Source organism: Chlamydomonas reinhardtii, chromosome 17 (assembly GCF_000002595.2).
Source record: "Chlamydomonas reinhardtii strain CC-503 cw92 mt+ chromosome 17, whole genome shotgun sequence".
Taxonomy (NCBI): domain Eukaryota; kingdom Viridiplantae; phylum Chlorophyta; class Chlorophyceae; order Chlamydomonadales; family Chlamydomonadaceae; genus Chlamydomonas; species Chlamydomonas reinhardtii.
The window spans coordinates 2,910,907-2,924,414 of record NC_057020.1 but is presented as its reverse complement, the minus strand read 5'-3'; the positions used below and the strand labels follow the sequence as shown (position 1 = coordinate 2,924,414).

At 62.6% G+C, this 13,508-nt stretch overlaps 4 protein-coding genes across 4 annotated transcripts; all 4 read left to right on the top strand.

Moving 5' to 3' along the window:
- Nucleotides 1-33: 33 nt before the first annotated feature.
- Nucleotides 34-2,979, top strand: CHLRE_17g719855v5 (uncharacterized protein). Its single transcript, XM_043072239.1, has 2 exons — nucleotides 34-1,849; nucleotides 2,116-2,979. The coding sequence occupies exon 1, from the start codon at nucleotides 780-782 to the stop codon at nucleotides 1,164-1,166; it is 387 nt and encodes a 128-aa protein (XP_042914698.1). The 5' UTR covers nucleotides 34-779; the 3' UTR covers nucleotides 1,167-1,849; nucleotides 2,116-2,979.
- A 54-nt stretch (nucleotides 2,980-3,033) lies between these two features.
- On the top strand, nucleotides 3,034-8,829 carry CHLRE_17g719834v5 (uncharacterized protein). Its single transcript, XM_043072238.1, has 7 exons — nucleotides 3,034-3,284; nucleotides 4,260-4,292; nucleotides 4,511-4,561; nucleotides 4,821-5,208; nucleotides 5,370-5,925; nucleotides 6,276-6,444; nucleotides 6,541-8,829. Exons 1-7 carry the CDS (start codon nucleotides 3,077-3,079, stop codon nucleotides 7,848-7,850), a joined length of 2,715 nt encoding a protein of 904 aa, XP_042914697.1. The 5' UTR covers nucleotides 3,034-3,076; the 3' UTR covers nucleotides 7,851-8,829.
- A 104-nt stretch (nucleotides 8,830-8,933) lies between these two features.
- Nucleotides 8,934-10,068, top strand: CHLRE_17g719813v5 (uncharacterized protein). The gene is made up of 2 exons (XM_043072237.1): nucleotides 8,934-8,988; nucleotides 9,058-10,068. Exons 1-2 carry the CDS (start codon nucleotides 8,976-8,978, stop codon nucleotides 9,207-9,209), a joined length of 165 nt encoding a protein of 54 aa, XP_042914696.1. The 5' UTR covers nucleotides 8,934-8,975; the 3' UTR covers nucleotides 9,210-10,068.
- A 655-nt stretch (nucleotides 10,069-10,723) lies between these two features.
- On the top strand, nucleotides 10,724-13,508 carry CHLRE_17g719792v5 (uncharacterized protein). The gene is made up of 4 exons (XM_043072236.1): nucleotides 10,724-10,812; nucleotides 11,680-11,927; nucleotides 11,990-12,102; nucleotides 12,266-13,508. The coding sequence occupies exons 1-4, from the start codon at nucleotides 10,785-10,787 to the stop codon at nucleotides 12,492-12,494; spliced, it is 618 nt and encodes a 205-aa protein (XP_042914695.1). The 5' UTR covers nucleotides 10,724-10,784; the 3' UTR covers nucleotides 12,495-13,508.

Below are 13,508 nucleotides of genomic sequence, written 5' to 3'. Positions count from 1 at the left end.
TATTCTGCAAATAGCTATTCGATCAATACATCCGATGATATCAGCGATGCACAGTAAGTCGCGTCCGCGGGCAAGCTTGCTGGTGGTGCATTTGGCTCGCTCGCTGCGCTTCAGGGGAACAGTCCGCGCGTAGAGAATACAGATCACCTCGATCTATCCAATAAATACGATGCATCGCGCATAGGCCCCTTGGGGAGGTTGCACAATGGGGGGCTAACCGGTCCCGCGCTTCGCATCCCTTCAGCCGATCTTGGCGCTTGCAAAAAAGTAAAGGTGCTGGGCGAGCTGGCTATTCTTTCACATAAGAGTAAACGCGTTTCGTTCACCCACCCCACAAAGTGCATCTGCTTTGACCAGCGTTTTCTCACAGCAAACGCTCTCAAAATTTAATGGCGCGCAGCTGGGTTGCGTGTCAGGGCGCAAACAGTCTGTTACACTTGGTTCCAGCCTTGAAGGCGGGCTGGGGCGCACGCCAGACCCCAAAAACACGCCAGGAGGCACACTTTGGAACAGCATGTGTAGATGAGTGGCTAACAGTTCTACTCCGCTTGGTTGCGTTAGGGCGCCTCGGCGCCCTGACCCTCCTTGTCGGTAGTAGTTCCTGGCCGGCCTTCGTGGCCGCGCCAATCCCCTGTGGCGCCTCCATGGCGTCCCTGGCGTTGCTTAGGTCAGCTGTAGTGCGTCAGTACTGCTCTGGCTGCGGCGCGACACTCAGTCGGCGACATCATCGTCGCCGTCCTGCCGAGCGGTCCCCGCTCTGGCAATCTTTGCCGACCATCATGATCTCACACCGTGGAGCCTTCGCGACCTGGCGTGGGTGGCGCGCCTGCTCGCCGATCGACCTCGTCCTCATGGCTTCGCGATGCTTCTGGCGGGGCGCTCGCTGCTGCCGGGCTCGCAGTGGCGTGTCGCTGAGCGGCTCTTTCGGTAACGGAGGGCCGATTGGAGCTGCTGGCGACTCTTGCTGTGGGCTGCTGCCGCGGCCTGACGTGGCGCCGGGCTCGCCGCGCGTGAACCGGGGCACGCTGCGGCGGGAGCCAGGACCGGCGTCTTCCGGGCGGCGGCGGCTGGAGCTGTGGGCGCATCTACACAGTGGAGAGACCTGCTTGGCGAATGCAGTCTGGCGAAGGCAGTCCAGCGAAGGCTGGCTGGCGCAGGCCGACTAAGCGAAGGCTGGCTGGCGCTGTCTGCTGTGCTAGGGTGTTGCGAGGCTGTGTGGACTTGGTTGGGCGGTGGGCGTGCCTGCACCGCCTGTGCTAGGTTGCGGGCGCTGTGGCTTGTGTTGTCTGGTGGGTCGGACCGGCTGATCCTCGTGGTTCAGCGAACTTGCACGGCCCTGGGCCGTCTACAGGATGCAGCTTCGGGCTGCACCCAACAGTGTGAGGGCCCTGCCCTGTTGGTGCTGGTGTTTTGGGGTAGGAGTTGCACTTTGCAAAGTGGCAGTCAGTCTGACGCCGACCCGCGGCTTAGGTGAGCAGCGCTAGCGTTTGCGGTGAGCCTTGCTCGGGGTTCCTCCCCTCCTTTAGTGAGGCGAGGAGCATGGGGGTCATTCGAGGTTCCCTCGAGTGTGCGTACGTGTCTCGTGCGTTTATGGAGCCCTGGCTTGCCCGTGGCTGTCATCCCACATGTAACCTCTATTCGCTAATGACTGTTGCCCGCCCGTGGGCTTTGTACGCGGGTGGTCTTGCGCCACGATGCCGGAGTTGGGTGCCGGAGGACCATCAAGGTCGCAAGATCGAAACCCATCAGGAACGGTTCGGCTCCGTTACCTGTGTAGGCACTGAACATACTTGTGCCGAACTTCCCCGAACGAGCGCCATCTCGGCCTTCCTAGGTCGCTGCTCTACGGGTGAGGACGCTGGTGCGGCGGGTTCTGATGGTTTCCCCGCGAGAGCTATCCTGCTTTCTAGAAGCCGGTCTGCGAGCCAGTTGGCGCTGATGCGCCGGGGCAGGAGGAGGCCCCTGATTAGGGAATGCGCGTCACCCAGCGCCGATCTGCGAGCCCGTGTTTCGAGGCGTTACCGTGGCCCAGTATGGCCGATGGTTGCAGACAACCCCCCTCCCCCACATACCTAATGATGACAACCCCCCTCCCCCACATACCTAATGATGCAGGAGATGCCACAATCCTAGCCCAAGCGCTGGCACTTTGGCTGCATTACCACCTCCATAGTGGATGCGCAGCGTATGCTCCGCGTGTGATGCAACCCGCGCAGTGGGGATTCCGGCCTGCCATTACGTGCGGTAAGGAAAACTCTGACGATTTAGAGCTGCGCGAATGGAGCGTTGCAACCAGCCCATCGACCCGCTGCGACCAAGGCTCATTCTAGCCCATCGTGCGCTGGGCGAATGGCATACTCAGTGATGTATCCTGCATCAAAAGCTTGGCCTCCGTGCGCCCTGCCCTGACACGGCGGACCTGGCGTGAGCATGGTACCAAAACAAGGGCCCGCCGCATGTGGTGCCTCAACGTTTCCTGCGTGCGCTGCGCCTGACCAGTCCGATCCAATGAATGGTGTATAAGCGTGATCCAGGATAACAGCCGTCGGAATGCAAGCACAGTCTTAGCTAAGTGCTGCGGCCCAGGGGGGCGCCGGTGTGTGCGGGCGTGCCACGCGCGCGTGCTGCTGATACGGGCGTGCCACGCGCGCGTGCTGCTGATATGCATACCACCAGCCCATGGGCGAGGGCACGCAAGCCTGTACAACCCGTGCGGCGCTTGTTAGATGGCCGGATCGGGTCGGCTACGGAGATGCATTAACGAGGCTAGAGCCTCTGATTGACGTTGCCGAGGGCGGCAAGCTTCATGGCCAGCTTGTGTTTCGGTCAACATGCTCCGCAATTCGCGGCCCCTTTCGCGAGGTGGGTATCCTGTCTATATAACAGAGTGGAGCGAAACAGGCGTGGGGCACTCTCGGGGCGCCTGGCGTGGACGCCCATGCAGGCTTTAGGATTGATCCAACATCCAATCCTACATTTGCGCCGAGTTGGGGTCTAGTAAATATGTTCCAGACAACATCATTTTATTCATTTGCAACAACTGGCTGCAGCACAGACAACGAGGCAGCCAACGCTCATGGCGACGGATTGGGGCCTCCGGGACTTCATCTACGGCCTGGACGATCTAGACGATGTTGAGAAAGAGCAATGCTTCACGGCTCTGAACAGGCACGGTTTTTCGGCTCCTAGTAAGCGCCGAGCATTCCTCGCGCTCGATGACGCCGAGCTGCAGACTGCAGGCATCAGTCAGATGAGCACCCGCAAGGTTCTGCGACTGGCGATGGGTGAGCCGTTGATGTTGCCGTCACTATCGCGCGAATCTACTGCATCAGCTGGCTGCACAGGAAATTTCCGGGGATGGGGCCCCGGAAGTTTGCCCAAAACTCCGGCCAAAACTCCGGCCCATTCGCCGGAAGTTTGCACCGCCAGTTCGAACGAGCCAACCCCAGTCGACCCCGAACTTCCAAAACTCCGGCCAGCGAGCACAGTCCAATGCTGACCGAACTCGCAGCTCCCGCTATGGCGCGAGCGCGCCCCGCTTTATTTCCTTTGCCTTACGGAGCCTCGTTACTCTCCGGAAGCTCCTGCGCCTCTCGTGACCCTTCATATTATTTATCGGCTCGGCCCTGGCAACTTGGCGCCATCGGCGATAGAGGGCTGCGCGAAGACCCGCCACAGCAGCAGGTGCGCGGTGGGCAGATAGAGGGGGAGCAGTGCGTGTGGTATGCGCCGGCGTGGGTGGCAGCGGGGGTCTCGTGTGCCTGTCTTGGCCCGCGTTCACCCGCACCCGCACCCACGCAACCCTCACCACTGTCAATCATGACATCCCCACAGGACACCCACGGGCCATGGGTGAAAACTCATTGCCGCGCATGCACGCGCCGCACGTCACGCGCGCGCTGCAGTAGCGATAGCCCGGAGGGCGGATTAGTGGGCATGATCGTGACAGGATCCGCTTGGGTCGGGGGCGAGGCCCCGGACGTGGAGCGGCATCGGAGAGGGGTGCGGGATGAGCTTCAACGATGGTTTGGGTCGGGGTTGGTCGAAGGAATGTGTTGCCAGGTCACAGGTGGCAGCAGATGCAGACCGGGGGAGTTCAGGAGGCTAGCTATGCCCGGGCTCAAAGTGTCAATGACTGTCTGCATCCGCCGGAGCCTTGCGGCGCTCGGTCTCTGGCCCTTGTTGGCGAGGCGTGATTCGTTCCGCCCTGGCGATGCTGACTGCCTGCATTGCCCTGTTATCGCTTTCACGTTGTGCAGGCGCGGCGGCTGGCCAGGGCACAGCACAAGCTGGTGAGTGGGACGATGCGCACAGGGTAGCGGCTGGTCACGACACGCCGCAGCTCAGAGGGTGGCCGCTGGACCGCGGTGGTGCATTGTGAGGTTGGGGGCGCAGGCTCTCCTTTGCCGTCCACCAGCCTGCATCGTGCACGTGCAGCGCCGTTCCAAACTGCGCATGCCTTTCGTTCATGTCTTCACTTCGTTTGCATCTGTGTTTCGGTCGCTTTCAGGTGATGCAGTTGCGGCGGCTGGCCTGGGCATGGGGAGCGCGGCAGGGGCCGGTGAGTTATTGTGTTGCGCGGGCCCAGGGAATTCTCACTAGCGGCTTGTGCACATCAGCGGTTTGGGGGGCTCAGTCCAAAAAAGTTTGCCGATGCGATCGGCAGTGCAATCGACCCAACTTTATTGAAGTTCCTTATCAAAATCTGCAGGAAGACAGGTATGATGTGGGCGCGATTTGGAATGAACCAACGCGCTTTGATGCCTGCGCAAGAGCAAAGGACCGTGACGGTCGCTTGCCGTGCCTTGACCGCTCCGCAGGCGTTCGGCCAACGGTCTTCCTACGATCTCCGCTCCCAGACGCGGCCCTGCCATCCCGCTTTGACAAGCCTAGTCGCTCGCTGAAGATAGATCACGCGGAGCCCGTAGATTGCAAGACCTGGGAGCATGTGGCGCCGCAAGAACGCATTCCCGCGCTCTTCGGCCGCTTGGCGGCCGCATGTGGCAGCCACGCCACTGCTAGCGGCTTCCAAGCTATGGGCGGGGCCGGCCATGGTACAAGCAGCACGGAGGGCGGCGGCGGCGGCGGCGGCGGCAGCAGCAGCAGCAGCAACAGTGGGGGTGGCGGCAGTAGCTTCGACGCTGAGGTGCTCACGCTCATCATGCATGCGGATGACATCTTCTGCAGCGCTGACGGCGAGCCTATTCGGTGAGTGCCGTGATATGGGTGGGTGAGGTGATCGTTGTCGTCAGGCCAGGGTCGTTGCGTTACCGGTAGATTAGCCAATTCCTTGGGCAACCATGGGTTATCCCCAGTATGACACTGCGTTGCGTGTGGCGCTCGTATGTGTCGGAACCGCCAATCGACAGGGTGCTGCTTCAGCAGCAAGGGCCGCCTGAAGTGCTCATCAATGAAGCTGTCGCCTGCTTCGGCACGCGCCCGCTGCTCAAGGTGCTGACCATCCTGGTCAACGGCCTGTTGGAGCGGTTGCGTGGCGGCGCCAGTGCCGACCGCACTGCAGCGGCGGCAGCAGTGGGCAGTGGGGCAGCGGCGAAGCCGGCGCCCGCCGGTATAACGCCTGGGGTGGAGCCGGCGGCTGCTGGTAGTGATGCTGCGGCCGTGCCAGCTGCCAGGACTGGCCGCGTGAGCAGTGTTTATTGGGGTGCTGAGATGAGCCTTGAGAAGATCCGCGAGGTGGCCAGCAGCCAGGAGGGTCTTGAGTGGCTTGTGCAGGGAGGGGGCGGCTCGCTGCGCCCAGACATGCCGCTCATTGTAGTCATCTCGGATGACGACGCGACCTGGCAGCAGTGCCGCAGCTTTGTGGAGATGAAGGCGCCAGCACTGATGCTGGAGGGCAGAACGCCGCGCTCGCTGGTGGACCTGTGGCTGAGCGGCGACACACGTGTTCGCGCCATATTGGCACAGGTGGGCCCCACAGCCCTCGCCCGAGCCCCAGCGAGCCCCAGCCCGAGCCGTAGCACTCGCCCGAGCCATGCAGCTGCATAAGCAGCAGACCGCCTCAATGCGTTTGTGACGGCATGCGCGCTACAGTTGCTGGGATGGGCTTGTTCGCGTGGACGGAAGCGCGCACACTGTAGCCCCTCAGTGCCTTTGCAGTCTCTTCCCGTGCCTTCTGCGTCGATCTGGCTCTCAGCGCGCATACATGTGACGTGCCTCCTCGTTGCTCACCTGGTGCCTCCCCGGTGCCGTCGTACGTGTTGACGATTCAATGACGCAGTACTCGCTCGTACGCTCGTTCATGCCTTAACATGCAGGTCAATGAGTACATGGACCACCTGGGAGTGAGGTACGCTATTGTCAGCTGCCACTACGCCATGTGGGCGGTGCGCCGCACGTGCTCGCCACCGCCGCCGCAGGTCCTGCTGGAGAACCAGACCGAACCCCAACCCCGGCAGCAGCAGCAGCTGCAGGCGCCATCGGTGGGTCCTGCAGCCGCCGCAGTAGTCCGTGCCCGCAGTACCGGCGTGACAACCCGAAGTGCATCCGCCGCTGCTGCACGTGCGCTGGCTGCTGGCGCAGGCGGCGGTGGCTGTAGCGGCAGCGGTCCTGATGGCATGGGTGGTGTCGGCGGCAGTGGCAGCGTGGCAGGTACCGGCAGCAGCAGCCGCAAGCGCGGCCGCGCGCGCGACGGGGTGCTGCACCTGGCAGGGCCCTTTCTGGCGCCAACGGAGCACACGGACCAACAGCCGGCAGTCACAGCCGCCGCCGCCACCCTGTACACCATGCTGCTCAGCCTGCCGGAGGTGCCCGACCCACCTGCAGCAGGGCTTGCGCGGCGGCGGTCGCGGTCAGCGCCGCCCGGGCAGCCGGACGCAGGGCCCAGCCGCAGCAGTGGTGGCGGTGACGGCGGTGGTGCAGTTGGTCGCGGCGGGCAGCCCGGGGGCGCTGCTGCCGGCGGTGCGGGGCACACGGAAGGGCAGGCCGTGGGCGGTGCGGGGCTGGCGGCACATGGCAGCCGGGCGGCGACGAGCCCGCCGGCGGGAGCGGCAAGGCGAGCAGCAGCCGGCGGGGAGGCGGAGGCGCAGCCCTCGATGCTGCAGCATTGGGACGAACAGGGCGCAGCGCGCCTTGCGCTGGCGCCCGCCTCTCCATCCGAAGCAAGAGGCGGAGACGGAGCGAGCCTTGCGCCCGTCACCGGCAGCAGCGCGCATCACTGGCGGCGGCGCGCATGTTGCCTCCGCCAGCCGCCGCCGCTGCCGCCGCTCCTCATTGAGGCCGACCCCGAGGTCCTGCACGTGGGCTACGCGGGCCTTGCCTGCACCGGCCGCGTCAACGGCGAGGAGGCGGTGCTTAAGATCCTGGACTCGGACGAGCACGGCGTCGCGGCCTTCGAGGCGGAGTGCAGTGCCTACCGGGCGCTGGCCGCGCTGCAGGGCGACGTGCTGCCGCGGCTGCTGGCCGCTGGCCGCCTGGGTGACCTGGCGCCGCCGCCACCACTGTCTGGGGGGGAGGAGGAGGAGGAGTGGGAGCCGCCGCCGGACGGCGACGTGCGCTTCATCGCCACCAGCCGGGTGCGGGGCTTGACGCTGCGTCAGGCGGCGGAGCAGTGGGGCTACATCCAGCCGACGGCGGCGGCGGCGGCGGTGCACGCGCTTAAGGTACTGCACGCGGCGGACATTCGCGCTGCTGGCGGCGGCAGTGGCGGGCGCTTCCTGCACGGCGACATCCGGCTCAGCAACTTCATGTTCCTGCTGCCGGCTGCGGAGGCGGCGGTGGGGCCGCGCTGCGTGGTCATTGACTTGGGGCTGTCGCGCCTGGACGGGACGGAGGCGGAGCAGCAGGCGGAGGTGCGGCAGCTGGAGCAGCGACTCCAGTGCGGCAGTGGCTGAGGAAGAGCGAGGGATGAGTGATGAGTGCGAGGAGGTGAGGGTGGCTGGCTTCAGCCGTGGCCGAGGGAGCAGGCGGGAGGAACGGCAGGGTGGTGGGCCTGCTGGGCGGGTTCTGGGCAGGACGTGCAGTTCGGAGGTTACGAATGGGATGCGCGCTGGGCCACGGTTGCAACTGGGGTGGACATGCGGCCGCACTATTGTGCGGTGCGGTAAGAAAATGAATGACTGATTGCGGACCTGGATGTGCCAAGACAAGGGGCATCATGTAGCGCAGCAACAGGTGGCTAACAATAACGAAAACGCTTGAGATTCTTGCATGGACCGTGTGCTCAGAATAATGCATGTGTACGAACCGGCGGTGTCTCTGTATGTCCTGATACATTCATGTGAGGGGCTACCCTGCTTACTAGAATGGATGCAAGCTCAAGGCATGAATGACTGTCACACGTAACGGGTCCTCTGACAATGACGGGCTCGGCATTTGGCAGAGCCCGCTCCTACCTACATGCGCTGAGTAAGAAGGGTTCAGGTGCGCTCGAAGCAACTGTGCAGGATGCGCGTTCACTGCCATTCTAGTGTAAATGAGGGTTACCGATGACGGGCATTCCGTGGATGGTATGGAGGCAAGTGTCAACATCATCGAGGGCGCAAGACCGAGAACTCTATCTAGCGTACGGAGGGCGGGGAGCTAGCGGCGTATGTGTTGCGGATGGGCGCCGGTTGGCGACGATGTTGGAGGATGGCACCTAAGGAAACGCATAACAACCACCAAGGTAGCTTGTGGCGTGGCTGTGCCTTGCCGTGGACCGTCTGACTGCTGATCCGCAGCAGCAGAGCTCTATGACTTCATGGCTGTATGCTTTGTCACAACTGGTCGGTACTAAGCAACCTGATGTTCTGCTGTGCATGCCTGTGATTGGCTGGCTGCCGGGGTAAGCCGCAGCAGGGCAAACTATCACGGCAAGCTCGCGAAAGGATCTGTGCCGTGGGTGTACCATATGCCCCTGCGGGGTAAGCCGGCGCAGCGCAGTGGAGCCCTGTCGTTTGCTATGGCGTTTCCGGCCCCAACATGATGTGTATAAGGGAGTTGGTCCCATGGATGGCGCGCTTCAGGAAGTCCGCGAAATGTTTGAGCGCGGTGCGTCAGGTACCCGTACTCGTATATGACGAGTGCGAGAAACGTTACTTGGTCGATGTCTGGCGCCAGGTGCTTGGGTCAGGCCCCAGACGGCATCTGCCCGTTCCGCTTATACGGCCGCCGTCAGCCCGCGCTACTGCGCAGCGCATTGCCGCGGCCATGGTGCTCCTGCCGGAGGACTGGGCGGCGGCGGCGCGGAAGGTGCAAGCGCCGCGCCGTGACGCGGTCTGCGGCGCCGGCCTATGTTGAAGCCGTGCGTGTGGTGGCCCGGGGGTTGGTTGCCTGCTGTTCGTGCAGTGACGTGACTAGTTTGTTAGCTGTGGGTCAGCACGGACTGTGCACCCAACCCAACCGGCAAAGTCCGGCATTGCGGGGATGCCATAGGCAATCATAGGCCCCCAACATAGATGCGTGTGCTTAATAGGTGCCGCGTCAGGTGTCTGGTGTCCATTGGGCACCAGGAGGGGAGGGTTCCATCACGAGCCCTTTTCCTGCCCTCTCGGGCAGACATCTTGTTTAAGCTCTTGGCGTGGCGGATGTCGAAGGTGGGCCGTCTCCACTACGCTTTGCTGTTGTAGCTGTCGTGAGCGAAACACGTGCATGTGTGTCTGTACCACTCGAACATGAGATGGGGCTAGAAGGTTATGTGTTTTGATGTTGTTTCCTGATATCTGTCGGCGACAGCACGGTACACGTGCTTGTTCCGATAGCGCGTGCACCAGCGCACATGTGGGCACGCTTGCGCTGGCCTGTGAACTTGAGCGCAGTTTCGCCAGCTTCGCCGTCTTTTTGTGAGTTTTTGGTGCATTTGATTGGTGCCAGCGCGATTTGATGTGTCTTGGCGGATAGCGTGTTGTTCTGCTGCTGCGTTTTGCTGTGTGTCGAGATGTGCTTGTTGGCCAATCAAGTACTGCCCGAGATACGATACCGTAATGGTGTCTGTTGCTCATTGAGGAGGATTACTCCACTTGCCGGAGTGCTAGTTCATTTGCCTGGGCTGCCGCCGCTGCCGGGCCAATCCATAGGGGCGTTGTCATGACAGTTGGTGACAGGGCGCTCAGGCTGTAATGAGGATGGATGCGTGCTGTCCCAGCAGTCCAGGCGGAAATAAGCTCTCCTTGAGACGTCATATGTGTGACAGGGCCTGCGCCTTTACGGCGTGGGCGCGTGTGCTACCAAACAAGGACAAGTGTCCCCCTGCCACGGGAAAAGGGGCTGAGCCCCTCCACTCTCTGAGGCCGAACGTCCTCATCACCCGGACATAGCCGGGGTCGGTCTGTACAGGCACATAGCCAAACCAGGTGCTCAGCAGCCACACCGCCACTGCAGAGCCAGCCAGGACACCACACAATTGACAAAAGCCGCACTACTTGTCATGCTGCTGCTGCCCCCTGCCAAGCATACCCTGCTCACCCCATTGTGGCCTGCTACCTAGCTAGACACCGGCGGCCAGCCCCTCAGCCTGCGCGCTTGCGCCAAGTTTTGGGCGACGCTGCGCTCTCCTCCACGTGGCCGTTCCCGTCCCCTCCGCTACCAACATGCGCACACGTGCCGCTGTCGCTGTGTCGCTGCTGGGCCGCTGCTGGGCCGCCGCCGCCGCCGCCACCGCCGCCAGGCTGTAGTGATGCGGGCCGCACGTTTCCAAGCAGCATCTCCACCAGCGCGTGCCGGATGTTGGTTGCAGAGTTGACGTCCCGCCCCTGCACTTGCCCCTGCATTGAAGCTCGTGATGGAACATGGCAAGGGGCAGGAAAGCGTAGTCCCGATGTGTGTGGCTCCCACCCGTGCCCACATAAATGCGTAGCAAGAAGGGACAAGGCATTGGTGCGTCGTTCACGCGCTGTTACTGTACCGACGGTAGCTGGCAGGTTGTGTCGATGTTTTGCTGACGCGCATTCCTCACGCTCCGGGCGCCCGGCCAAGGCGATAGCACCACACAGACTCAATGCGACGCCACACCGCGCGGATAGCATAGCCGATGCGCACCTGCAGGCAGGCGACCGGCGTCCACGGATGAGTTGTGTAGACGAGCACTAGCGTAATGCAACGGCGTGCAGCAAAACAATGGCCGGGCGACAGTGTGACAAACAGGGGCAAGAACAAGGCGAAGCAAAGCAGAAGAGGGGCCCGAATGTGTACGACGGCGGGCGGGCCGAATGCGGTGCAACACGCCAACAACACAACCGGAGGTGAGGAAGCGTAGTAACGCGGGCCAAGACAGGCACACGAGACCCCCGCTGCCACCCACGCCGGCGCATACCACACGCACTGCTCCCCCTCTATCTGCCCACCGCGCACCTGCTGCTGTGGCGGGTCTTCGCGCAGCCCTCTATCGCCGATGGCGCCAAGTTGCCAGGGCCGAGCCGATAAATAATATGAAGGGTCACGAGAGGCGCAGGAGCTTCCGGAGAGTAACGAGGCTCCGTAAGGCAAAGGAAATAAAGCGGGGCGCGCTCGCGCCATAGCGGGAGCTGCGAGTTCGGTCAGCATTGGACTGTGCTCGCTGGCCGGAGTTTTGGAAGTTCGGGGTCGACTGGGGTTGGCTCGTTCGAACTGGCGGTGCAAACTTCCGGCGAATGGGCCGGAGTTTTGGCCGGAGTTTTGGGCAAACTTCCGGGGCCCCATCCCCGGAAACGGGGTCTCCACGTGAACCCCGCATGCACCGCACCTTCACCGCCTGTGCGCGTACAGGCGCCCTGTCCGCGGCCACCACCACCCCGTCATCCGCCCGTAAGTCGGCCGGCATCACTACCTCGTGGTGGCCTGCCAGCTGGCTTGGTTCCTTGGCACCGCTGTGGTCGCACGTGCACGGAGCAGGAAGTGTCGAGGGCAGCCTGCAGCAGCAACAGCAACAACAGCAGCAGCAGCAGCAGGAGGAGGAGGAGGAGGAGGAGGAGGAAGACAAAGAGGAGGATTCAGCTGCAGCATCCACCATGCCTGTTAGTGCGGGCCCGCATTCAGTCCTGGGCGCTGACACGCACACCCGGGGCGTGTGCCACAGCAGGTTGCAGAGCAGCAGCAGCATCTCGGCTTGCCCTTCCTCCCAGCATCCTCTGTCTGCCTGTCGTCAGCGCCGCTCACACCGCGCTGGTCCCCGACAAGCGGTTTCGAAGGGTACGTCGTAGCGCCGGTGTGGCGGATGCTGCTTGGGATCCTGACCAGCAACACGTGCACGAAGGCGGCGATGCAGCCGGCGTGGTCGAGCTTTCTGGGGTGCAGTGCGGGGCAGGGCGCGTCCCTCATCGATGCACCTCGCTGGTGCGCTGACGAACTGCAGCGTGCACCAGCTGGTGGTCAGCGCGGTCGAGCTGCTACAGGGCCTGGGCTCACGCTGCTGCCCCGCCTGGCTGCGTCATGCGGTGCCGGCTTGGGTGTGCAGCGGCTGGCTGGGCTGCATCGCGATTGAGGCGGCGTCTTTCGTTGCCACGATGGTTGCGAACTGGGTGTTGCTGTCCGTGGCACTCCTAGCGGCCCAGCTGCTCCCGCCGTGCTTAAGAACCGGCTAAGCATACATCGGCGGGGCGCGCGGCTGCGGTGCTCCGGCCCCTGCGTGTGCCTTTAACCCGGCGGATGGATGGAGGATGTAGGACGCGCATGCTGGAGGGTGTCGGTCTTTAAAGGCGGCGGTTGGTCGGATTCGCTGTGGTGTGCCGCTGTCGTGCGGCTGCTGTAGATTGGGGAAGGCGGAGGCCTGCCCCACAGCAGGAGGGAGACAGGGATGTAGGGGTTGATGTAGGTGTGTCCCCCGAGACGGAATGCACTGATGGTGGTTTGAAGTGGTGGTGGTCGGCGAATAGCTGGCCGGCAGAGCAGAGTAGCGCGGCGTGGTGAGGACTCGCGTCCTATGCCACGTACTCGTGTCAGTACGCAGGGAACGAAAGGCGCCAGTAGGCCACATGATGCAATTCGTATTGTCATGCGGATGTCGAGCGTGTGTGCATGTGTGTGGTGCGCACACCTCACGCCAGCAACGACAATTTCAGGGCACAGCAATGTGAATGAATATGTTTAGGTGTGAATGTCATGAGTACTGCAAACACATGGCTGGAGGAGGGAGGGGCGGATGTGCTGCACTGCTGCTGCTGCTAAGCGGAGGGTACAAAGGCGAAGCTGCCGATTGGACCATCGTGTGCCATTTGGGGTGCTATATGTTTATTATGGAGGCCAGTCGGCATGACGTCAACGATTGTGTGGGGATGTGTGTGCGCGTCTACGTATGTACTAAATGTCTGTTGATTGTGAAGCAAGATGAAGGAGAACCCCGGGCGATGCCACGCTTGCAATAACTAGTGACATAGTGTGACATACGTTAAACCCCGTTCGCAGGGAAGCGCTCAGGCATTGTAAACTGTTAGGATGGGGTGCCCTTTTGAGGGGCTGCACACACGCACAGCATTCGTGCAGTCAGGTGCTGCATCGCCACATTGGGGGTGTAGACACATACGCTTGCATGGTGCGTACGTTAGCCGTTAGGAGGACTGTCGGTAGTGAAGGCTGGGTGGTTGCAATCATCACGGGGG